General features: G+C 34.7%; 1 protein-coding gene across 2 annotated transcripts; it reads left to right on the top strand.

The window, feature by feature from the left end:
* The first annotated feature begins 43 nt into the window (after positions 1-43).
* On the top strand, positions 44-27,493 carry LOC123680699 (phosphoenolpyruvate carboxykinase [GTP]-like). 2 transcript variants are annotated; one of them, XM_045618742.1, is made up of 10 exons: positions 44-182; positions 7,348-7,397; positions 22,192-22,309; positions 22,932-23,077; positions 24,118-24,561; positions 25,584-25,716; positions 25,885-26,300; positions 26,502-26,700; positions 26,790-27,137; positions 27,225-27,493. In XM_045618742.1, exons 2-10 carry the CDS (start codon positions 7,372-7,374, stop codon positions 27,327-27,329), a joined length of 1,935 nt encoding a protein of 644 aa, XP_045474698.1. In that variant the 5' UTR covers positions 44-182; positions 7,348-7,371; the 3' UTR covers positions 27,330-27,493. The 2 variants fall into 2 exon arrangements, with proteins under 2 accessions (XP_045474698.1, XP_045474691.1); XM_045618735.1 differs by lacking the exons at positions 44-182; positions 7,348-7,397 and adding an exon at positions 16,384-16,703.
* The last annotated feature ends 31 nt before the right edge of the window (positions 27,494-27,524 follow it).

Raw genomic sequence — 27,524 nt, 5'->3', positions numbered from 1 at the left:
ACGATAATATAAGTAATGATAAACCCACAAAAGTTAACATTGTCCCCTTCCAATCAATATTCCTCATTTAATTGTGAAACCTTTTGGGTGCACACTTCAGAAAGTAGGCGGTTATCTCTCTGGTGAAAGGTCCTGTTTTTTTCGTGAGTCTGACTGTGTAGAAATTATAGTTATACCTATCAGTAAGTCCCCTTTCTCAATCTTATCTCGTTTTCGCTATTTTTATTGGATTTATTGTTTGTTTTGTCTTCAACAAAAGATGTGCAAGGATTTTAACCGGTGTCTTTACTATTTATGTATGTAATGTTTTTCGGAAAGTAAGCGCTTACATTTCCATTCACGTGGTGTATGTGTATGAGGCAACGTGTTGAATTAAGATAACAACATATAATCACCTGGTTAAATCTCAAACTGTTCGCTTGATATTATGATTCAACACAGCAGAAAATATGAAAAGATTGTAGTAATGAATAGTTTTAAAAAAATATTTGGAATTTAACATAGATCTATAATAACATTATTGTTATTATAGGTCTATGGAATTTAACACCAAGGAAAAATTTAAAGATATCTTCTACCTTTATTGTAACCAAATAAATTATAGGTGCCTTCTATTTTATTTCTAGTTCTGAGATAATCCGCAGTATTTCGAGTGGCACTGATTACCAAACATTTTTGAATTCGGATTACAAAACGAATGATGCGATGGGTTCAAATTTCCTCTCTTATTTTTATGGAAAGAATTCACATAAAGCCAGTTCTGGAGATTTTTCGATTTTTCCATACACCAATCTGCGGAATTGATTTTTTTTTTCGAATACATAGGCGTACAACTTTGCTTCTGCGGTTTTTTCCGCAATTCGATGCTGTATTGTAAAAAACTGGTTATACATTTATTATTGGAAGTATTATCCATCGCCGGCCACTAATTTCTCCCATCTTTCGGGCAGCGTACGAATCCTGCGTTGAAAAAACTGTTCATCTTTTGAAGCGATCCACGAATAATAATATATAATAATAATAATATAATAATTTATTCACTGACTACATTACAACATATATACACAGTAAGAAAATACAAAACATGAGTGGAGAACATAAATGCTCACATAATAATAAAATCATGTATTATAACAAATAAAGGAGTGAACAAAGTGTTAATCACAGAAGCTTTAGCTACGAAAGCTATTGCTTGTACGTGATATAATCAACCTAGATTTAACTATCCTTTATTGACAAGTGAACGAACAAACTCAAAATACACAACAAAACGAGAAATATTTCTGCTTCCTGTAGTTCCACCTAGAACAGCCTTTGGCTGATCAGAGCAATCAATCCTGATCTTCCGATAGATACTATCCACTTCCTTGACATCTTTCTGAACAAACTTAAACTGTTGAGTTTCTTTATGTACGAGGGTAGCTGATTGAAAACTTTCGGAGCAAGGTAGTTACAGCAGCGCTGTCCTATATTCTTTTCACAACGGGGTATGTTTAAGGAGCTTGATCTATTTCTGGTGTTATAATAGTGGTCAACTGGATCGGAAGTAATTTTCGACTTTTTCATATTTATTAGCATACTGAGACAGAAGAGTTGTCTTATATCAAGCATCCCGGACTCCCTGTACAAACTATCGTTGGAGAACATGAGTGGTTTACCGTAAATAATTCTAAGTATCCATCTTTGCATTACATTTAAGTTCTCCAAATGATTATCATTCACGCCGCCCCAACCAATAATTCCATACGACAATTGTGGCTGCACTAATGCAAAGTACAGCAATTTCAGGTGTTTCAAGTCGAGGTAGTCTTTTAAATATTTAATTTTATATAAAATGCCTCTTAGCTTGTTGACGATACTTTTGATATGCATGTCCCATTTAAGGTGTCTATCGATCGTTATACCCAAATATTTGATGGAGTCCGCTTCCGGGATATGTAAGTTCGGTGTGACCATCAGGGGTCCAATATGTGGTAATCCACTCGAGTACGATGCGAATGGTAAATATCTCGTTTTCTCCAAATTTATCGTCAATTTATTGTACCTGAACCACATATCCAGATTACTGAAGTCCTTCTCGGCCTCAGCTTTCAGGGTGTTCCAAGAATCCGACTCACAAAACAACGCCACGTCGTCTGCAAAACAGAGAACTCTGCCTCTTACTCTGACACTCAACAAACTGTTTATATACAGTGTGAATAAAAGGGGTCCAAGAACCGTGCCCTGAGGCACCCCGTAATTTACATACATTGCTTCACTTAACTCTCCATTTACACTTACTTTTTGTTCCCGATCCATCAAATAACTTCTCATCATGTTGTAAATTTTACCTCTGAAACCGTATTTTTCCAATTTATTGAGTAGTTTTTCATGGGAGACTGTATCAAAGGCCTTAGAGAGATCGATAAATATACATAAGGATTGTTTTTTCTTATCTAGTGAGTTGTAAATACAGGATGTCAGGTGTCTGATTGCATCTTCGGTTGATTTTTCTTCTACAAAGCCATATTGAAATTGTGAGATAATTTTATGTTTCGTGCAAAATTTTATAATCCTCTTTTTCAATATTTTTTCCATAACTTTTGCTATATTGCTGATCAACGATATTGGCCTGTAGTTCTTCATTTCCAATCTACTACCTTTTTTGAATAGAGGTTTTATAATACCTGTTTTTAAACTTTTCGGGAAATATCCTTCATCAAAGCAACAGTTTATTAGGTGAGTCAGAGGTGCCTTTATCTCGTCAGATATATTCTTTAGAGTTTCCGCTCTTATGCCATCATATCCCGGTGCTGTTCCCTGCCGCAGTTTCATAATCGTCTCGTGGACCTCCTCGATGTTCGTAGGGGTGAGAAACAAGGAGCTTCTTACTGTTTTTTCATGTTCTCTATAGTTTTCCGGAACACTTATTTTTTCTGCATACGTCTGACCTAAGTTAGAGTAGTATGCATTAAAACTGTCACAGATCCGTTTCCCAGACTCCACCATTGTTCCATCTGCCGATACAATCTTTTCAATCCTTGTCTCAGGCTTCGAACGATTGCATATGTTATTTACACTGTCCCAGAGTGCCTTGGACTGGTTAACATTGTCCTTTATTAGCTTTCGTGCATAATTCTTCTTCGCAACTTTGATTAACTTTGCCAACTTACCTTTATAAACGTGGTATTCTGTCTTCAGAAGTGAATTATTCGGATCCTTTTGTAAATTTTTATACAGGTGCTGTTTTCTATTTATCGATGTGAGGAGCGCGGAAGTAATCCACTTCTTTTTAATATTTTTTTGTTTTTTTAACCTTATATTTTTAGTTGTTTTTTCGATATATGCACTTATTCTGTCAACAAATTCATCAGCCATTTCATCTATATTATGGACAGAATAAAATTTTTCCCACCTCTCCTCTCTCAAGTTTGTCTTTAGTGCTGCGTAATCTATATATTTTTTATTTCTAGAATCGGAATTGGGCTGTCTCGTTGATGTTGCATCCAAGTCCACAGTTAATGCAATAGGATAGTGATCGGTAATAATATGTTGAAAGACGTACGATTGAATTGGAATAGAAACATTTTCTTTCACATAGAAATGATCTATGCAAGTTTTACTTTCTGGTCGAGTGTAGTCATTTATGTGCGATTCATATCCGTATGTGTTCAAGATATTCTTGTATTCCTCAGAAAAATCTGAATTCGACATAAGATCTATATTTATATCTCCTGTTATAACATGCATATCGCTCCTTTCAACCGTTTGAATATACTGCTGTAAATCAATGTTGAATTTTTTTGGACATGTACTTGGGGGTCTATAGACGGCTGTTAAAATAGCTTTCTTAGATCCAAACTGTGTTGAAACTTCCAGAATGTTTATATTTCCTAGTTTCTTTATTTCGTGTGAAAAACTGATTTCATTCCTAATATAAACCAACACTCCATCGTTCTTATTGAGTGAACCCTCATTGTATAAAATGGTATACCCTTCAATCTGCAGCAAATTCAGGTCATAGACGAAATACGTTTCGGTGAGTACAATAATTTGAATATCGAGCGCAAGTTTACTCAGAAACAAAACAAATTCGTCCATATTTTTCATCGCACTTCTAATATTAAGATGTAAGATATTAAGTGGTGTTTGTATAGGTGGCAAAAAATGATCTATGTCAGGTATAATCTTAGCAATGATTGGTTCGTTCTTATATTCTCTAATGTATGGATCCATTTTGTAGCAGAAAACCCACAGAAAAAGCCAAACAACTTAATAGCCCAACGCAACAAAAATAAACAACAGGACAAAATACAACAAAATCAACTATTTCAAATCCTTTCTTTGTACGTTCAAGCGCAATCTGGTTACTCTTTCTGGCTTTACAATTTTTCTAGCAGTGTTTTCAGCCACTGGTGTGCTTTGCAATCGGTCGAGAACCGAGATCTCCTCGATATTTTCAGGAGGTTGAGCCTGAGTTCGTACTTCTTCCGGGTTATGTATTAGGGACTGAGTCGGGGTCGCCGGGTTGCTGTTAGTCCGGCGGACAGTGGGATGTTTTCGAGCTTCTTCTAAATCGTGGAGTGTATATTCTTTATTGTTGACTACAAGTTTATTTCCTCTAATATGACAAGTTTCTCCTTTTTCTCTTTGCTCGATCAAATATCCCCTAAGCACTCGATACTCGTTCCGCTGCTGTTCCGTCAGATCGTCTCTGATGGCAACACCACTGCCCCTCAATTTTTTGCAATGTCTGATAACCTCAATTTTCTTGAGATAGGAAACAAACTCAATTTTTACTGGGCGATTCGACTTTTTTCCTAGGCAATAAAAATTATTTATATCGCTTCTACCAATTTCTACCCCTAGCAGGTTATTCAGCTCATTGCAAATGAAATCCGAAGTAATACCATCATTGGGCTCTGTCCATCCAAAAACCACGATGTTATTTTCGTTAGATTTTCTTTCCAGTCGGTCTACTTTATCCCTCAGAGACACATTCTCCCGCTCAAGTGTACGAATCTTGAATTTCAAGTTTTCAAGTTCAAGTAATATATTAGATTCCGAAGCTTGTATGCTGCTTTTAATTTCAGTTTTACTGTTCTCAATTTTTTCTAAAATATTTTGTACGGTTTTATCATCCATTATGTTCAATTGATAGAAAAAATTTTATGTAATAGTTCTGTATTAGGCAACTACCATAGCAGGGACACAAACCGAAACAAAAAATGAGGACGTAAGGGGAGACTCACTTCACTTCCTTGGGCCTTTAAGGAAGACTTGTAGCACAGAAGGTAGGCCACGGAAAAGTTGGAATCGGGAAATTTGGTGCGATATGGAAGGTCAGATTATTCTGTTTTCTCGTCCCGATAACGATTCATGCAGCGAACATACTACACCTGCCGAACGTACGCTGGCCGTCTAGACCTAAGCAAAAAAGACTCGATATCGAGAATGTATAAACAATTATCCGTTTTATAAACTATTCAGTTAGCTTCTTTTCCAAAAATATTAGTGTCTATGATGACCAGTTTTATTCTGTTTTCAACAATATCAATCTTTATCGAAATTCATCAATAACTCACTGAATTCCCTCACTCAATTCGGAGCACTCAACAACACACGTTCACCCGCTCAATGTCAACAATATAATCGAATCGATCCAATTATTCACTTCTTTATAAGACCGGAAGTGCTGGTCAGATGCTCGGCTCAAACGCATTAATTGCGTTCGATAACGATCGCCTATGATTGTTTCAGTCGGTTTTAACAACCCATAATACACTTAGCCGAGCTGGACTCACCAAATACTGAGCATGACCTTGGAACCGTAAATTTTCGGCTTGGCTGTCAACGTGGAAGCATGGCCGGGATATCCTCCATGATTTTATGCGCTTGGGATTATCATAATGAACCCATTTTTCGTCTTCAATCACAATGCGATGCAGAAGTCCCTTCCGTCTTTGCCTTGCAAGCACAAGCAAACAAACGCCGATCAACATCTCTCGGTTTCAACTCGTACGGCACCCAATTTCCTGGTTTCTGAATCATTTCCATGACTTTCAGGCGTTTTAAAATGATTTGTTGCATCACTCCCAATGATCTTTCTAATTCTTGTTGCGTTTGACACGAGTCTTGATCAAGTAATGCCTCCAATTCTGCATCTTTGAAAACCTTCTCTCTTCCACCGCCACGCTGGTCACCGTTCTTGAAGCGTTGAAACCGCTATCGGTACGTTCGCTAATTTCGGCCTCACCATAGGTATTTGAGAGCATTTGATGAGCCTCAGCCGTAGATTTCTTCAGAAAATAAAATTTCCCGTAAATTACGAGAATTTGACTCGTGAGCTGACATGTTTAATCGAGAATAACTTTATGATGCAGACACAAATCGACTAATATTTCGATGGCGTTATGTTTACAAATACCCAAGCTTATTGTATGACATCTACGATCTATTTATTTCGACTACCACTTGCCGCTACAGCCAACTATTGCAAAACGGCGGAAGCAAAGTTGTAGTTACACTTAACATATACCATAGTATGTTATACTATGCATATACATAACTAGCTGCCCGCACGTTTTGTCAGGCAACTCAAAATACATCCTTCGTAGTGTCAATCCATACTCTTGTCCGCCCCAGCTTCGCACGTTCTGTCAGGCAATCCAAAAAAAAGTTTTAAATTATACTCTATGTCTGTTCGCTCAGTAGGAGAAAACGAAAGCCTTTTTCCGTATGATTTTTTCGAAAATATTTTGTTGTATGAACCTTTTCATGGCTGTAATGAACACAACAAAAAAAGAATTATCCAATTTGATGCAGTTGCTTGAACGTGATGCCAATACATAATATTCTTAGATACTCTTTTATACATATAAAAGATATAAAGTTCTGAAACATTCAAGGGAACAAGACGCATGAATGGCTAGCGCTCAAAAGCTCTCGACGCCAAGTAGCATTCATATTTCACGGTATAGTTAGCCCAAACACCAAACAACTGCATTGTTAACCAAAATTTTATTAGCGAGATGAAATCATAAAATATGCCATAAAAGAATTCAACACGAAACAAACAGCAATAAGAATGCGTCAAATGATTGTCAGTTTTCGTGTTCAATTGCCACCCATTGGAATCGAATCACCATTGACAATTTTTTGAGAATCATTGTTTTATTCTCTTTGTGAAAAGTCAGGTATATTTATATCACAATCTACGAGTAGCCAGTTGTGAAAATAATTAATTTCTAATCAATTTTATCGCAACGTCTGAACTGCATAATTGCTTGCTTCTTTTTAGTTCTTTTATTCAAAATGATGTTAACGGTCGTTTGTTTTCTTTCTGATAACATGCTCTTTTGTTTACAGAAATATTATCTAGTGCTGGTGAAAATGGGTGTCTCCATCCTATTGAGAAGGTAAGTTTTCTGAATTCATATCTGTTAAGTAATCATACGAATTGATTTAAATTTAATTATACGTATAAACTAGTTGTTACGCTTCAGGTGTGTGCGAATAAACGTTGGCAAGAATTTAAGGATAGTCCTTAGCAGGATTAAGTTCTACCTGCTCGCCTTCAATTGAAAATGCTATGTTTGCTTCAAATTATCTATCGATAAAAAGTTGAACTGTATCAACTTCCTCGTTCGTAAGTTATCTTCTCTTTCAGATTCGCGGCATAATTTCACAGAATTGAAATAATTCATTATCTTTTTCTTCGACGTGCATAAATTACAAATTTTCGTCATTTACGTATTCTAATTTATTTATTGATTCAAAATACCGATCAAATTAGCCATTATTGATTGATTATCTATAGAAGTGAATCACTTTATGTCTTAAGAGGTAACACCACCACGTGACATTCTCGTGATCGGTCAATATTTGCCCAGAGAGAGAGAGAGAGATCGAAAAAATGTTCTGTGATAAATTTGACAAAATACTATTTTATATGAAATTGAAAAGATACCTGAGAGGAATAACAGAGGCTATTTCGAAAAAAATTCAAGAAACCGCAGTTTCAAAAACAACTTTTCAAGTCGAAATACTGAGCAGTCAGATTGAGGAGAATTGTAGAGGCTGAAACTCAAGAAGATACCTAATTAAATTCACAAAATGATACAATAATCGGAAAATCGGAACCAATGAACATGATCGATTCATTTTTGAGGCTTAAATCGAGGAATCCAATTAATCAAAATCAATTTATCGCCAATTTTCTATCGGAATAGATTTTATAAATCAGTTGCATAATAGTGAAACGAATTTTCATATGAAATTTTATGGGGATTGGATTGGAAGATTGTAAAATTTTGATGTATCAGAATCTATCGCCAGATTTCACTAAAATTTTGAATGTATATAAAGTTGAACGATAAAGCAAAATAATCTAAATATTCAGCAAATAGTGCCTCTACACGTGAAAAATTAGTCCTCACGTGCCTGTAATATACAGCTCGTGCAAGAACTATAAGGCCTAATGACCATCGTTTACGACACATTTTCGATGATTGGGCTAATTTGAAACTTTGAGCATTTTTTCCGAAGAATTGTGATGAAGTCGATTTCTGGTTGAATGGCTTCGTCGATGAACAAAATTGTAGTATATGAATCAAAGACAATTTGAAGCCATTAACGAATCACCACTTACCATCAAAATTGACTGTTTGGTGCAGCATCATCGGTTCTTATTTCTCTCGAAATGAGGAAATAACTGTGGTTACGGTAAATGGTGAGCGCTATCGAGCCATGCTGACTAATTTTTTGTTTCCAAAAATTAATCAGCCCAACATTGACAACATTTGGTATCAACAAGACTTCGCAACTTGCCATACAGCACGCCATCAATTTATTGCAAAATCAATTTGGTGACAACTTTATTTCCTCAAATGGTCTTGTTAACTGACCCCTCGTTCGTGTGACTTAACTCCTCTCGATTAATTTTTATGGGGTTATGTTGAGTCATTGGTTTATGTTGAAAAACCAGCAATTTTTGGAACATTGGAAGCCACTATTCAAGCCACCATTCACGCCATACTGCCAGATTTGGAGAAAGTAGTGAATGCCGGAAATCATATTTGGAAAATAAATGCAATGAAATTATCTACCAGATTGTAATGATAAATAATTCAATCCAACAATATTTCTGTCTTGTATGTTATAATTTAAAGTTCTCCAGCTCATAAAAAAAACACCCATATTAGAGACCTATTTCTTCATTTTTACATATCAGCACCGACTTGCAGAACTTTTAAAGGGGTATGCCTACTATGTCAAAAGTCGTTTTCGAAGAAAAACAATAATTATCATCGGGATTCTAAAAATAGAAAATTCCAGTAGATATCTAAAGAAATGCACTGACTTGAAATCAAAATATAAGGTCCTGATTTCACATCTCTGCTTCTTTCATAATTTTTGATAAATAAAGTTGAGAAAGAGACATTTCGAGAGTTTTGTGGGGTATATAGATGTTTATAGCAGATTTAGCTTAATCAGTATTTTTCCTTGATGTATCTCCAAGCGATATGCTTACTACATAATGGATGCGATTATGAGTCTTACTTTCTATTGCTCAATCTTTCAATCTCAACACTGACTTGCAGAAATTTTAAGGAGGTGTGTCTACTGCGTCAAAGGTCTCCTAATTTTTTTTCGATAATTATTGTTCTTATTCTAAACTGATCTTTATACTTTGGTACAGTAAACACACCTCTTCACAATTTCTGCAAGTCGATGCTGAGATATACACTCACCGACAAAAAACTCGGTCACCTAAAATTTTGCTGAAGTTCGTTGATCAAGATCTTTGAAACTTTTTCATCGATTTCAATTGTTTCTACGCAAAATTGAAGATAAATTTCTTGGTATTGAAACAACTTCGGAAAAGTTTTCCAAAAATGTTGATAGAATATTTATATACAGAATGGAAAGAAATCATTATTTGAAGTCGAATTTTTTGACGCTTTGTGGAACAGCTCGGGAAATTTGTAGAGTTTACGCTCAGTTTATTACAAAGGCCATCCTTTTCGCCATCTTTCAGTTTTTATTTCACCTTGATATCTTGATTTCTTTTGGAGATACACGTATTCAATTCAAATAAAAGCTGGAATTTTATACACTCCAAGCTCTATTAAAGAATCAGAGTGTATCAAGAGCAGCAAGTACCGAATTATTATATATATTGAAAACGAAGCTCTATATGCTCAAATTACATATAATAATACGTTCTGAAATGACTATTTTAATGCACGACAATGTAGGACTGCATGTAGCAAATATTGTAAACCAATTTTAATATTTGCATGAGGTTGATATCCGATTAGAATGGCCTGCATGTAGCCCGGATCAGAATCCGATTGAACATCTCTGGGATGAAACTCAAAGAAACATTCGTCGTTGTCTTAGACTACCCGAAACACTTGACGATCTGCGTTGCAATCTGAATATAACAGATCACAATTACAAGATCACATTATGTAATGGGTGTTCTTTTTCGAGGTATATAACTTTAAATTGGCATTACTGTTCAAGATGGCGACAATTTAACAGCTGTCAAGGGATTTATTCTCAGTTTGGTTTGGCAATTCATCATGTATAGACTCCCGCCTGAACAACGCTTGCAAATAGTGCAATTTTATTTCGAAAATAATGGTTCTGTGCGGAATACGTATCGCGCACTACTTCCATTTTAGCGATGAAGCGCACTTCTGGTTGAATGGCTACGTCAACAAACAAAACTGCCGCATTTGGAGTGAAGCTAATCCTCATGTGTATGTCGAAACACCGTTACATCCAGAAAAACTGACTGTTTGGTGCGCTTTATGGACTGGTGGAATCATTGGTCCGTACTTCTTCAAAAACGATGATGGCCAGAACGTTACAGTCAATGGTGATCGGTATAGAGCCATGATTACTAACTTTTTCATTCCTGAATTGAACAACCATGATGTCCAGGAGCTGTGGTTCCAACAAGATGGCGCAACATGTCACACAGCTCGTGCCACAATCGATTTATTGAAAGACACGTTTGGTGACCGCCTAAATTCACGTTTTGACCTGTGAATTGGCCTCCAAGATCTTGTGATTTAATACGGATAAGCCACAAACCCTTGACCATTTGGAAGACAACATTCGCCGTGTTATTGCCGATATACGGCCACAAATGTTGGAAAAAATCATCGAAAATTGGACGTCCAGATTGGACTACATCCGAGCCAGCCATGGCGGTCATATGCCAGAAATCATATTTAAAATGTAATGCCACAAGATTATCTTGCGGATAAATAAAATTCATGTCAATCGAATAATCCATCGTTGTTTTATTGCAATTTAAAGTTCTATAGCTCTAAAAAAACACCCTATACATGGTTTTTCACCCTGCATAAAGAAGCTATCAATATTTCTGGAGTTTGTTTCAATACCTATGCATTTGTCTCGAATTTGGCGAAGAGCAAATCGTGAAAAATTACGAATGTTCTTGAACAACGAACTTCAGCAAAATTTAGGTGGCCTAGTTTTTTTTACGGTGACGGTGAGTGTAGAAAGATGAAGAAATAGGTCGTAAATAGAAAGTAGGACTGATCATCGCAACAAATAATAATCGCCGCATAGAGACAAATCAAGGAAAAATACCGATTTATCTAAATCTGCTATAAACATCTCTAAACCCCACTAAAACTTTCGAAATGTCTCTTTCTCAACCTATTTTCGCCAGATAAGTCATTGTTTTATCGGTATTTTCCGTTTCAAAGTTCAAGTGGATGTTTTGTAGAAATTCCTGCTCGAGAGAAATACAGCTGATTAATATCGATAGCCAACTTGAACTCCGGATCGGATTCAGTTTTGATTTGAAGGTCGAAAGGCTCGACTTCAAACCTGAACGCCATTGGCCAAGACGGTAGGTGTGTTTCAGAATGCGATGCTGGCAAAACACAGCGGCGTATGCGATCGTCTAAAAATAGCAATTTTGGTTATTAGTTGGAATAACCTTCGGAATCGTTTGCTGAAAAAATTGAAGTTTTGACCTTTTACGTTTTGAATTCAAATACTCGACGAAATTCAATCTTTGTTTGAATTGTTATGTTTTCTATTTATTCATGTTTTAGATGTCAAACTTACGTGATTTGCTCTATGAATAAAATATTCTACAACTTTAATGTTTTATGTCTTTCGAAATCCAGACAAATTTTTGACTAATGGCCAGTTGCACCATTTGCCTAAACATCGATTAAAATTTAAACATAATTTCTCTTAGGGCCAGTTGTACCATTTGCCTAAACATCGATTAAAATTTAAACATTGATTATTTTCTAATTTCTCTTAGGGCCAGTTGCACCATTTGCCTAAACATTGATTAAAAATTCAAACATTGATTACTTTGTGATTTCTTAAGGGCCAATTGCACCATTTGCCTAAACATTGATTAAAAATTTAAACTTTGATTACTCTATGATTCCTCAAGAGAAATCGGAAATTAATCATTGTTTGAATTTCAATCAATGTTAAGGCAAATGGTGCAACTGGCCCTAAGAGAAATTAGAAAATAATCAATGTTTAAATTTTAATCGATGTTTAGGCAAATGGTACAACTGGCCCTAAGAGAAATTATGTTTAAATTTTAATCGATGTTTAGGCAAATGGTGCAACTGGCCATAATTCCTCCCGGAAAACACAGAAAGAAATGAAAATTTGATGTTTGAATAAGTAAATTTTACATTTCAATAATTATAATGAATTATTCGTAATTGAAAATTGTCTTGGTTTATAGATTTCTCAACAATCTAAACGAAAAATTAATTAGAATTCATGAAATGTAAAATTTAGTAATCCAAACATCGAATTTTAGTTTCTTTCTGTGTTTTCCGGAAGTCGCAGACTACTCCACACAGTGTGGTTTTTCCTCATTTAAGGTTCTTTCCCGATAACTCTTTACGTATTCATTTTAGGTATAGGGTTTGCTTGAATAACCCCCACTATTTTTGACGTAGAATCGACTGAAATAATAAAAAATATAGGTTCTAATTTGAAAATCTTGAATTTTGATAATATATAGAGTTGTCCAAGTTCATAATCTTCTTATAAACACCCTGTACATTTTTGGTCCGAAGCGCAAACAGTCTTATAATACTACTTATTTCCAGAATCGAAAAAGAAAAAAAATTTCCCGCCACCATTTTTTTCATAAGAATCTCATTAACTCATGAACCGTTGAGTTTTTACCCGAGATATGGCATATTGTCGAAATTGTCGTCAAAAATGCTATCTAATGATGCAATAATATACTGGGTGTGCCATTTGAAATAAGGAAGTAGTAGTCTGTTTCCGGTATAATCGGAAGTTGTAGAGATCTGAAAATTTTAGGAAGAAAGATCATTGTCTCAAACACCAATATGCAAATTTTCAGCTCAAAATTATTATCAGTTTTCCATAACCGTCTAATAGGCCATCCCGGTAAATCACCCTGTATATAGTTACGAAAACTAAAATGATTTCAAAATGTCAAACAATATTTTAATGATTATAGATAAGTTGAGAATCATTTTAAAGGGCGAAATTGAAAAATTCACTTCTGGAAAACAATGCCACCCAAAATTATAGATAAAATATAATAACCTAACACAATATTTTCTAGCTCGAAATACAATTATGAAAATATTATATTATCAGTTTTAATTTTTCTTCGATCAATCGAATGATATTTTGATGTGAAATTTATAATGTTTTATCATTTGTCAAGCAATTCATTCATATACATTTATCGACATTACACCTTTGAGATCGACGCCTATGAAGCATTTTCTGATGCAATATCACCATAAATTTGCCGTACGCGGTTACCACTATCTTTATGATTGCAAGTTAAATGCCGAATAGGAATTTCTTTGTTTGTATGAATAAGTAACGTACAAAAGCGAATTGCAGACATTTTTCATGTGAAAAAATCAGTATCGATAATCAACAATAGTCATGAAAAGAATAATTTTGATTAACAAATTTGTTCCACCAACAACAAGAATAAATTACTCTATCCCATCAGTATTTAATGTTTATAATAACGGAATGTATTTTTCTCTACATTTTAGCCGCAAACTCCTTGATTATTCATCGAATGATTTCGAAAAAATACAAGCGACAAATCGGAGGAATCAGTTGGCCAATACAAATATAGATCTTTATTGACCGACGGTTTATTTTTGCTAATAACGAAACAGGATTACGTACAAAACTCGAAATAATTTCGTCAATATTATTCAGATATTTCAGTACTGCGCGTAGAAAGGAAAAATTGCAAGGATATTTCATAATTTTGAAAATAACAGATTGATTCACTTTAACCTTTTGACATTCGCGTAGATATCCCCAGCAAAGTTTTGTATTTTGATTCAATGTTTCAAAATTATTTTTATCTACAGTTCCGTAAGAAAATAGACCCCTGACTGAAATAGCCTTATTTGAAGTAGCAAGAATAAACACTAAGTGTAATTACCTATAAGTACATACATAGAAAATATATTTCGCCCAACAAAAAACAAAGGACGTTGAAGACAAAGAAAGGATATCGAAAAATACACTTCGTCAGGACGGTATACCCGGTGTTGATCATCCAAAAAGATCTCTTGGAAGGATTGTTGAATTTAATCGTCGCTAAGTTGGCAGACATTATCGGAGTTTGAAGATCATCTGTTATTTAATTTTTTAATTTTTTGTCAGTCTATCTTACGTCTTACCGATTCTTACAACGAATGAAAATATACCTAAAACGAAGAATCTGTCTTAAATTTTGAATTGCTTGAACAAATGGACACCATATACGTTAGATTCAGACTCGTTCATCGATGTGGTGAAATGTGGATCTTTAACAAGTTGCCTTAGTTGAAAACCGACTTTCAGTTTTTCCATGCAATCCCAGGAAATTACCTGGCAAGTACCCAAAACAATTTTCATCGAGATTTAAAGCTTTCATAAATTGCTTATTCAGCCTCAACTTCATATACAAAGGCGGTGGTAATATTTTTTTCTCTCGTAACCAAACAGAGCTTCAATGGATTTCGTTTTGTTCTTCCTTGAATCATGACTCGAAGGCTAATTTCTGTTAATCCATTGTTCATTTTTAGGTTTGCTGTCCCGAAGGCATAAAAAACAATGATATTTTGTGTCTACATTTCCGTCTAAAGGGTTTACTATTTTTTAAATCAACACAAATTGTCCGTTGAACTTACTGGCATTAATCTCGTGCCTTCTGTCTACCAATTAATAGTAAAATCGTTCCTTAAATAATCTTATTTATCAAAATAATCCAATTTCTTCAACGACAACGTATTAATTTGAATGACAATTTGTTTGTTTGGATTCCGAACACTGACAGGAGAACTAAAATGACGGTGTGTGACGTCATCACTAATAGAGCGTATCATCTGAAGTGTATTCTGTCAAACCCATTTTTGCTAAGAGTCGTTTTACATTGGTACTGGATCACCAGTTTTCTTTTTTTTTGATTCAGGTCTAATTCCAGATAATTATTCGGTGAAAGAGGTTATTATTTTGAATAGGAAAGTTCTATTTTGACCATTAAAGATTAATTGGAGCTATTTATATTTTTATTTTTGCTTAGTAATAGAATTAACTTCAATAAGCCTGTACCTAAAAATCTAGAGCTGAAAGAAATGGTCTGGTGGCGGTACCATTCGAGCACCTAATTTTTCTAAAGAAAAAAATCGAAAAAACACAATGCAAATTAATATTTTTTTCAACAAAAATCATACGTGCAGGTGCAAAAATCCTAGCCTTCGACTCAGATTTTTATTGCCACCAGCATTCACGCTTCTTGTTTTTTCCATTTTTTTCGGAAAAATTAGAAGCCTTCACCATATAACTTACGATAAAATTGAAAATTAGAGAAAACGCTGACGTGAAGTCAGGAGTTTTTGAGCGCTCGTTCATTTATGCAACAAGTACACCCTTGGATATACTGATATGCAGTTATGTGGTATCCAAGAGCGCAATATGCGAAAAAGTTCATGACTTCGCTTAAACTCTCCGTCTCTTCTCCCTACAAAGCACACAAAATCTTTATTCATACCTGTAAAATTTGTCACCCACAGAAACACGGTTTCTTCTTCTTTGTTATAACTTATATGTGTCTATTTATTCCAAAAAAAGTACTTTTCTTTTTCGAAAAATTATCGTTCTTTGGATCCATGTGCAATTCGGAGAATTCGTTTATTTGTAAGATGAGTCTAAACGATTGTTATCAACTCTAGGAATCAATTATCAATTCCATAAAACAGTCTGGATATCAACAATTACCAAATCGATGTTTGTAATCAATGTTCCAAATAATAGTACATCCCCTCCACATTTAGCACGTCGTCATAGAATGGTATAAAGCTGAGACCAACGGACAAAGTGGTTATTCGATTTCGAACTTCAGTGTTGTTAGTAGTGTCTTTTGAAAATTACCTCATTTAAATTTGCAATCTGGCTTACGTAAATTTGAACGCGAGACACCATAGGCCCAATTGCTTCGTGTCCAAATCAGATAAAATTTATTTGAAATATATTTTCGGCTTTTTTTCTATGTACCATAAGAGTTATACTTAGAGAGGGTACTAGAATTTAAATTGTGAGTGAATTATTTGGCGAAATTTCGATTTTTCGATTCGATAGAAAACGAGATTAGATTTCAGAATGCCTGAATTTGGAGAAGGATACGAAGAGTCTGCATCGTAAGTATTTTTCACTTCTATTTTACCGGTATTTGCCGTTATAGATTTTTATTTATTGGGAACAAGACCGGTAATAAGTCAAGGTAAATCGTATTCTTCGTGTAGATTTTTGCTTTCACCTACGTAGATCGAGTTCAACCTTTTGATGTTTATAGATCAGATTTACGCTGTCAATATTCCGCAACATCTATTAGAGTTTTGAGATAGTTTACATACATCTCTTTGTACTGGTACTTCAAAACTTTACATAAAAATAATTTTATTTCATTCGAATTTTTTTTTAATTTAAAATTTCAATGTAAGATATACCTTAGTATATATGTAGAAAAAATAATATAATGCTGCCAAATAAAATTGATTTCAGTTAGGCTGTAGATGAAGAATTATATTAATAGTTTAATAATTAAGTCGAATTTGGAACTTTAAGGGAAATATGTCTTCTCTTAAATTATCTTGGAATTTTTTCTTTATATTTTTTATTTGAAATAACCATTAATTTTCAAATTCCGTGAAAAGATTAAATTGATATCTGATTTTTATTATTTCCCCATTGCATCATGCAATTATAATTTTGCTAAAAAGTTTCAGGAATTCTGGATCTATCGTTTTGTTCCACAGGCAAAAAAATGTTTCTTTTATTAAAGTTACACCTGTCGATACTACCTCTGTTATGTTATAGATATTAACGTTGACCGCTCTTTTACCTGTCGACTTCATTATAAAACTATTTCATTTTAAAATGGCCATTATTATTGAAAGTATTCATTTCGGATCCAATAAATGGTTTGTTCGAAAATTTTCATCTTGTCAGAGTAATTACCATAATTTCAAAGATAAAACACGTCATGCAATGTAATTGTTCATTGGCGAACCATAATATTTCTTGAAAAACGAATCATTTTGTTTATCTTCATTTCTTCGTTTATAATAGGTACTCAAATCTGTAAATTATTCCTTATTGTGTACTTTCTCACAAATGGTAGATATTTATCGCTATTGGACACGTAAATTTTCGATTCATTATTCAAATAATGAACCTCGTCATTGTTCCAGGAAAATCTTTTCTAAAATCCTTTGAAATTTTATAATTTACGTTGTGGATATATGGATTCCAAAATCGAATAAAAATCTCTTAGAAACAGTTAGAGAAATTTGTATTTGATACTTCAGTTTGATGGTTAAGAATAGAAGAATCTAATTAACGAAAAAGGAAAATAAAAAAATTGACAGTAATATTTTACAGTCGTAGAAAATCTCTGGACGGCGGACGAACAGATTTTTTTTATTAGATTTTTTGGATTTCACACATTCCAAAACGTGAACTGTCAGAATTTCAGAGAGGTTCGAATTTTTTTCCTGGAATAATCCAATAGTTTATCATTGAAATTTATAAACCAAAAACGAAAATAAAAAAAGGGGATATTTTTTCAGGATGTTTCAAAATATGGACAAGAACGCTTCTTAGAAATCATTTCCAAATTATGACATCGGAAAATTCTTATCCTGACGTAAATTGTGGTTGCAGGAAATTCTATTCCGCGTCAGTTCGGTGAAAAATCCACAATTTTCCTATCTAGAATTAAATAGTGCGATTTAATTATGATTAATATAATTTAGACGTCAAGGCGAAATTATTCAGCTTACAATTTTACGAGAATTGAAGAAATCAAATTGAACGATATCAAAACTTTAATCGGAGAATTGTTTTCTTATCGATATGCTTTAATTGTTCAAGTTCTTCATATTGATTAATATTTAAATGTTTCATATGCGGTATGTATTTCAATAACTCGTAGTTATGTATGTCCGATAATATACAGGGTGGCCATTTGAAAACGAAACAGACGAGATTACAGACGAAATAAAGTTTTTCGATAGAAATGCTCGGACAGGTCGATTTCTGTTTCGAGGGGGACAACTTAAGATGTAGGTTACGGACGCATAGCGCTTCAACCCTTGCTACTACAACCCTCACCCCCAAATTTTGAATAGGGAAGATGGGGTGAGTGATACCTCATTTGAAAGGTATTTTTATACTGATTTCAGCACAGTAATTGTTTTTTCATTTTATGCATTAGTTCTCGAAATATTCTTAACTAAGTATTTGAAAATGAAGTGGTGTTTTCATGGCACTTGTAGTGTTTTGTGAAAAATCGACATTTTGAGCTTCAAAACAACCATGACTGTGGCTTCCTTCCTAACTAACTAACGCATGAATATTTCGAGAACTAATGCATAAAATGAAAAAACAATTACTGTGCTGAAATCAGTATAAAAATACCTTTCTAATGAGGTATCACTCACCCCATCTTCCCTATTCAAAAATTGGGGGTGGGGGTTGTAGCAGCAAGGGTTGAAGCGCTATGCGTCCGTAACCTACATCTTAAGTTGTCCCCCTCGAAACAGAAATCGACCTGTCCGAGCATTTCTATCGAAAAACTTTATTTCGTCTGTAATCTCGTCTGTTTCGTTTTCAAATGGCCACCCTGTATACCTATACTTTTTCAAAATTAATCTCGAAAATTCACTTAATACCTAAAGATATCTTGATTCTTAGAGTGAAATTTGACTGTTAATATTTTCAGTAGAACACAACTGAAACATAAGTTCCGAATTAAATAATCAGTAATTGTATGATCAGCTTGAAAGTTCGTACGAAGATGTTTTTTACACTAAATTTCAATTTCGTCGGTTTTTTGGTCACGGAAATATTGGTTGATTTTTTTTCGATAGTCTTCTTAAATTTTTTATGGTTCTGATGAAGCTATCAACATGAAATTCTGCACGAAGCTTGAAATTACTATTTTTCATCTAATTGCAAATTTTCATCTCGATCGAATATGTAGTTGTGAAATTAACGGAAAATCAAATACAGAGTTTTCCAATAAGATGGGTCATTTTGATATTAAAAAAACGAATATATTTCAAGAGGAATCAATCGTTGTGTTTTTTTTATTGTAAAGCGGAAGGTATGCCATTAACGATGGAAAACGATATCAGCTGAATGGCTAGAATTTCATCCTTTCATGAAATTTTCCATGATACATTTGTGGCTGTATGTTCTCGATAACTACACGGATTCCATGTTTAAGATCTTGAATCGATTGTGGAGCATTGGTATAGACCTTATCATTTACGTGGCCTCAAAGAAAAAAGTCTACTGATGTTAAATCACATGATCTCGTTGGCCAATTGTGATCACCTCTTCGAGAATTAACACGTCCAGGAAACTTTTCTTGCCAAACTACGATTGTTTCGTTGATTGTGTGGCACGTAGCGCCGTCCTGCTGAAAATAATCGTCGTTCACATTAATATCTGTCAATTCCAGCCATAAAAATCATTAGGCATAGCTTAACTCCGAAGATCGATGAGAAAAACGACAAACCTGGGTTTTCGTCAATGAAACGGGCTACAGCAACAATATTTTAGTTGTTCTTGAGTGACGTAGGTACATGGTTTCAATTCTTAACATCACTAAAATGTCCCAACAGCTCAAACACAATACTGGCATTATGAAAATATCGAAAAAATATTTGTCCAGGAGTGGGCACTCAAAAATAACATATGACAAAAAAAAAAGCGTCCTCATTTCTGATATATTTCAGGCTTTATCCCTCAATTATACAATTTCAATCTATAAATCAACGAATTACTGATATTCCTTCTGTTATCACAGATTAATGTTGCTTCGTATCAGATAATAAGTGCCAATATTTCAGATAGGTGATTTGTGTGGAAACACGTTTTGCACTCGATGAGCTCAAAGTATTTTCAGCAAATATTCCTGTTATGGATTCGCGGGGAACCTTGTTTCGTCTTATCGAAGTAGACATTGGACCTTTGACTTCCGCGTATAATAAAATATCGCATCTTTGTTTACATTCAACTCGATCTTTGAGACAAAATACTGACACATTTAATCATCTTTTATACTCAGATAAATCGTAGATCAACCAATTGTAGGTGTATTACACGCCATTGAATTGAGTTTATAATTTTCGTTATCTTGTTTATTGCTAAGACGGAAAAAATCCATTTTCTGAAATCATTCAAGAATGTCTACATTCTTACAACAAATTAAGTTCACAAAATACGCTGACTAATATTTTGATGATGTACTTTCCCGGACTGTTTTCGATACGGAAATAGTAATTTACGTAACAAGTCCGGAAAATAGGGTTTTTTGGACGAATAGACAAAATTCCAGGACGAGCGTAAGCGAGTCCTGAAAGTCTGTGAGTCCAAAAAAACCATTTTCGGGCGTGTTGCATACAATATTTTTTCGGCAACCATGTAAAATAACTCTATCGCTGCTGCTTTCAATATTTTATTGCGATTGCGATCAAAAAATATGCAAATTTTTGACAACTAATTTCATATGAACTGTCAGGCGTTATCTCGGTTGGATTCTATGATTCTTTTCCGGCCTAGTCCGGGAAGTACGTACTTTCCGGACTAGGCCGGGAAATGCTACTTTCTCAGAGAAAAAGCGTCCGGGAAGTGAGCACTTCCCGGACGGTTGCCGAAAAAATTGATTTTCCGACCGTCAAAATGTATCCTTACTAGTTTTTTATTTAGGCTTACTTTGGTAAGTGGGTAAATTCAAGTTTGAAACCCACTCAAACCAAGAACATACATTAATAGAATATATTATTAGATACATATATAGAACGCTTATTATATCGTTTTTGTATGTTTATAGTTAAATATATGCTGCAGGTTGTACAATAATTAAACATAGGTTGAACTCTACCTGAAACGTCATCCTTTTTCTCGCTAGTAGCTCTTAATTTTTCCATTTTGATATAAAGAAAAATTCAAGAGAAATCAATGGATGTGTATTTCATCGTAAATAGAAAGATAAGCAATTAACGATGAAAAACGATATCAGTCAAATGGCCCCCCGGATAGAGTTTCAGCACAATATTATCCTTTTCATGAAATTATTCATGACCGATTCGTACACTGACTGAACTCAATGAATTCCATCTTGAAGGTCTTGAATCGATTGTGGAATATTGGCATACACATTATCTGTAAAGTGGCTCCAAAGAAAATAGTCTAAAGGTGTTAAATCACAAGATCTCGTTGGCCAAAAAATGTATGAATAACTTTTTTTTGACTCATTAACAATAAAACTTTAGAAAAAATCCTGTTATTCTGCAGTTCGCTTACAACAATAAAAATTACAACAGCATCGAGCAAAATCGGATTATTTTTCGTGAAAATTCTTCTCCTTAATTCTACCTAAACATTTCGAGTGTAAAACAAGGCGGTAACTCATCCAGATACTGACCCCGTTCTGAGCTGGCTTTGTGGTATATGAAAAATAAAATTATGAAAGATGTTGAATTTTCCAACGGATATTATTCAACACAGTTTCCATGAACAATCTTTTTTTATATCGCTGGAATATTTCGTCAATCTATTCGTCGAAATACGCCTCTGTCTAAAATCTGCAGTTCCTCTAAATGTATTTTTTTTCAGATGCGGATCAGAGATTGGCAGGTTCAATAAACAGTTGAAACAGTCAAGTCACGGATTTTTCCACCATCTTCGTGGAGTTTCTGTTATTTACGGAGATATCAATGTTCTCACTGAGAAGGTAAGTTTGAAAATTTGCCAGATGGAAATGTAAAGAACCTTATTTATTTTCTTTTCGGGTACGTTCAACTCAAAACAACTTGAAAATGCCGATTTTGATTCATTATTTCCAATAATAAAATTGTAACTCCTTTATTGCTTGAGCACAACGTAATAAAAATATTTTTGGTCACACGTGTAGTTCAGTTTTTCTTAGACGAGTCGTACTTTGTTTTTCCTTTTTTTTTTCACTCTTTCAGTTTCTACATGAAAAATAATGGATACTTCATAGCAACCCTCACTTCAAAAATTTTGAATATTCCGAGATATTTAGCATGACACGTTTCTATTTTTTTTTTTCAAATAAGTAACTCGGACTATTTGTTATTACAAATCGATCGGTAAACTATGCTTACCGTTCTTGGTACTCAATGTACCTATATTCAGACATCTTCGAAAGTTTTCATTTACATTCGGTTTATCAAGTCATTAAAATTTCACCTTATCGTAATCACTGAAATTTATTACTCCCAATGTTATAAAAAGTTATGGATTACATCATCAACACTATCGCAAATATTTCCATCAATAACGCAAATCGTAAACTTCCATGAGAGATTTTCCTAATATTTTTTTCCACGCAGGCAAGATCATATGTCGAGGACAAAGTCGACCTTTGCAGACCGAAAAATATCCATATCTGCGATGGCTCAGATGCTGAGAACACAAACTTGCTCTCTCTCCTTCAGAAGCAAGGTACCATTGAACCTCTACCCAAATACAAGAACTGGTAAGTTGATCCACAACATAACCTAACCTAACCTAACTCAACCTGCCAATCCTTGTTGCTCTGTGTTTCCCCGCCGTATAGTTAAAAAAGACACAAATTCTCATGGAATGTTCAATATCCTAACCTGAATATCCATACCAATGTTCATCGTCAACATTGGACTGGTAGAAAAAAAAGATATGGAAAAACTACTCATTTCTTCTTTGTGCATGTAGCTTTTTTATGCAAAAATCGAATGTTCAGTGATATCATTTACGGGCTAAACTGAATATCCTTACCAAATTTCATTGAAATCGGATGAGAATTGTAGAAGTTAAGGCTATAACAATGATGTGCTGACACATGGGTCGACAGACCCTAAACAAAAGTTGTTCAGGATGGCCTAAAATCAATTTTGCACGTGCAATTTCGATATAGGAGACTTTAGGGTCTATTGTGCCCACCATCAGATCTGTTATCGCTATTAGTCGTCGTAGTCTACAGCTAGCCCTTCAGTTCCAGAGTTCTAATGAATTCTAGTGTCTAGCATGACTTCAAGAAGATTTCTTCTCCACTTCTACCAGTCTCTTGTCCAAAGCAGGTTTTCTGCTCTTTCTCATGAGGTGCTTCCTGGGAAGGTGTAGCACATTCTTGCTAGGATCCAGATACTTATTAGATATGAAAGGATCAGTATATCATCAAAAGTTACTAAGAAACTTTTTGGAATGATCTACCACAGGAAGATTTCGCCAGAGTGTTTCTCTTTTGATTTTTTATTTCTCCTGATACTCTTTCTTGTAGGTACATTTTCTCACATCTCATAAAGGTTTTGGGCTAATGAAAAGAGTTTGTGCTCCTTTTCTAACAAGTGCGTTGGCCTCTTCATTTCCTTTAATTCCCAAGTGACCAGGAACCCCAGACTAAACCGACCTTGTTATTCCATAGCCTATTTCGTTGAGTTTTCTTCAGCACTCCAATACGCAAAAAGATTGACTGCATAAAAACTTTCAATCTAAAAGATCCTCCATCAATCAATGCTAATTTTCTCCTACCATTTTCAGCTGGCTGGCAAGAACAAACCCAGCCGACACAGCAAGAGTGGAGTCCAAGACGTTCATATGCACCGAAAAAAAAACCGACACAATTCCCACACCCACAGAAGGTGTAAAGGGCACCCTTGGAAACTGGATGGCCCCCCAACAAATGGATCAAGCCGTCGTTGAACGCTTCAACAACTGCATGAAGAACAGGACTATGTACGTGATTCCGTTTTCCATGGGCCCAGTTGGATCGTCCCTGTCCAAGATAGGTATCCAAATCACGGATTCACCCTACGTTGTAGCATCCATGAGAATTATGACTAGAATTGGAGAGAATGTGGCGAAGGTTATGACAGAAGATACCGAGTTTGTCAAGTGTCTTCATTCGGTTGGCACTCCTGCTAATGGAGTCGTGGAGATGCCGAGTTGGCCGTGTGATCCTGAAAGGACCCTCATTATGCACAAGTATGTATTTTGGAAGAATAATTTCCTGGTGTAAGACTTCTATCATTGTATAAACATTACATAGTTGGACAACGCCGTTGAATTTCGATTTGAATGTTTGTCAGCGCCATCTAGAAAGGATAAGCAATATTATCTAGAATGGGTGTCATACAAAGTGACCTCTTCTAGGAATTTTATGAACTAACTAAAAAAGTACAGTATGGTTGTTTATTAATGGACTTGAGATTTATGATATCTATAAGACTTGAGAGCATTTTCAACATGCCTGTGTAAAGTTAACTAGAATTAGTATTATCGTTAAAGAAGATAATAATTACCGATGGGAAGAATTAAATAAGAATCGATATATGTTCCTAGTATGACGGTTATGCACAACTTCATTGTATAAACTTTATAATTTTTTAGGTTTATACGTAACTAGAGTACTTCATGGGAAAAGCCATATGCAATATTTACTTATCGTAGTATTGATTTCTTGTAAAATGAAAATATCTTTCATTTTCGTCACATATAGCTTCTCTAAAATTTCCCGAATATTTTTCTTTTGTCTAACTTAATTTGAATGAATTATGTTTCAAAGTATGAGCGGATAGTTTGGTGTTATTTTTCAAATAAAAACTTAGCACCTATATACACTCGAGAAATCAATAAATATTGCTTATTCATATTTATATATAAGCACATTATTTGCAGAGCTAAACTCATAAGTAATTTGAAATTTTAATTAATTTCTAAATTCGGGCACCTACTCTGTATGTGAAATTTTCAGTATAACTACCTCTAAACTACACAATTCAGCGAGAAGGTAGACTTTCAGTAGCATGAATCTACCATGCTTGAATTATTAAACCAAATTATCATGGGTCATCAATTTTTGACCTAATATCGTTAGAATCATTAGTTGGTGGCAGCATCTAATTTGAGACGTTGTTCTATTATGTAATCTTCATACAAAGATTGCGTATCATGAAGTTCTTTTATAGACGATTAGGAACATTGCTAATAAACTTTTCTCTTTCTAGACCGCAGAACATGGAAATTGTCTCCTACGGTAGTGGGTATGGAGGTAATTCTTTATTGGGAAAGAAATGTTTCGCTCTAAGAATAGGATCCACCATTGCCAAAAAAGAAGGATGGTTAGCAGAACACATGCTGGTAAGTGAAAATCAGTCTTTGAATTCCTAACTTCTTATCCGGGAACAAACTATATAGTTCAATAGTTAAGATGCCTACTCACGTACAGGCGATTTGTTGTTTAAAACTGATCGTCAGTTTTTTCTTGACTTCTTAGGCTATCCAGCTAAACAACTAATGTTCTTTCAGATCCTTGGCATCACCAAAAATGGCGTCAAACGCTACATAGCTGCAGCTTTCCCATCTGCTTGCGGCAAGACAAACTTGGCCATGATGACCCCAACTTTGCCAGGTTACCAAGTGGAATGCGTAGGTGATGATATTGCTTGGATGCGTTTCGATGAAAACAACCAACTTAGGGCTATCAATCCCGAAAACGGGTTCTTTGGAGTAGCTCCTGGTACTTCCAACTCCAGCAATCCTATTGCTATGAAGACCATCTTCAAGAATACCATTTTCACCAACGTGGCTAAGACCAGTGATGGAGGTGTATATTGGGAAGGTATGGAGAATGATATTGATGAGAATGTGGAAATAACAGATTGGAGGGGAAAACCCTGGAACAGGAAGACAAGCAAGACTCCAGCTGCTCACCCTAACTCAAGGTAAGAACACCAACAATAAATCTGGTAAAACCATATTAATAGTGCTACATAGAACATAACTGGTTACCCTTACTAGCACAAGCTCTAATATTATTTGATGATTCTTTTCTCCAAAAGTTCTGCTTGAGAACAGAGGTGCTTTTTTAATATGTTATCAACCTATATACCAGATGTTTTATAAATTACTTATCCCTATTACAGATTTTGCACACCTGCAAGCCAATGCCCAATAATTGATCCCTTGTGGGAATCCCCAGAAGGCGTACCAATTTCTGCTATTCTTTTTGGTGGCAGAAGACCCGCAGGAGTTCCTCTCATAACAGAAGCCAAGAACTGGAAACATGCAGTCTTCATGGGAGCTTCACTGAGGAGTGAAGCTACAGCTGCAGCAGAACACAAGGTAACTATGATAAAAAAAAACTAAAACTTACACTTATCATTTATCTCATGGTTGAAAAAGTTGCTTTCATTGTGTACTTTTCGTTTTAGGGTAAAGTTATAATGCATGACCCGTTTGCAATGAGGCCATTCTTTGGTTACAACTTCGGCCACTATTTGGACCACTGGCTGAGTATGGAGAAACGCACTAACCAACTCCCAAAAGTATTCCTTGTGAATTGGTTCAGGAAGAGTAACGAAGGCCAATTTTTATGGCCTGGTTTTGGAGAGAACTGTAGAGTTTTAGACTGGATTTTAAGAAGACTGGATAACGAAGACTGTGCCTCAAAAACACCTATTGGTTTTATCCCCAAGAAAAACTCCATGAACTTTGAGGGATTATCTGATATAGACTTTGATGAGTTGTTCAGAATTGATCCTGAGTTTTGGAAACAAGAGGTACTATATCGCTCAATAATAAAAAAATAATTATCTCTTATCTAATGATTTATAATAAGTTTTACTAATGATGTTTACTATTTTCAGATAAGTTCTATCGAGAAATATTTCCACGATCAAGTTGGACAAGATTTACCTCAAGCAATTGAAGAAGAATGTAAATCTTTGAAGAAACATTTTGTTAACTGCTGAACGACCTATTAAAGTATTCGAATTTTTATTCGATTTTAAGTATTTTTATATGAATCTTAGCTTTTGTATATATGTAGAGATATAAGTGTTTTTTTGATATTTTTAGATATTCAGTGCACTAGTATATCAATTTCTGTATAATTAAATAAATTTTACAAATCAAATACATGATTTTATTTACTAAGTTGTTCAACA

The sequence above is a fragment of the Harmonia axyridis genome, chromosome 1 (genome assembly GCF_914767665.1).
Source record: "Harmonia axyridis chromosome 1, icHarAxyr1.1, whole genome shotgun sequence".
NCBI classification, from domain to species: Eukaryota; Metazoa; Arthropoda; class Insecta; order Coleoptera; family Coccinellidae; genus Harmonia; species Harmonia axyridis.
Note: the sequence above shows the minus strand (reverse complement) of the source record. Positions and strands in the feature narration are given on the sequence as shown.

Coding starts and splice junctions, on each gene's coding strand:
- LOC123680699 (XM_045618735.1), top strand. CDS start 16,666: ATGCCTGAATTTGGAGAAGGATACGAAGAGTCTGCATC. Junction 16,704..22,191: donor GGATACGAAGAGTCTGCATC/GTAAGTATTTTT, acceptor ATTTTTTTTCAG/ATGCGGATCAGAGATTGGCA. Junction 24,562..25,583: donor AGGACCCTCATTATGCACAA/GTATGTATTTTG, acceptor TTCTCTTTCTAG/ACCGCAGAACATGGAAATTG.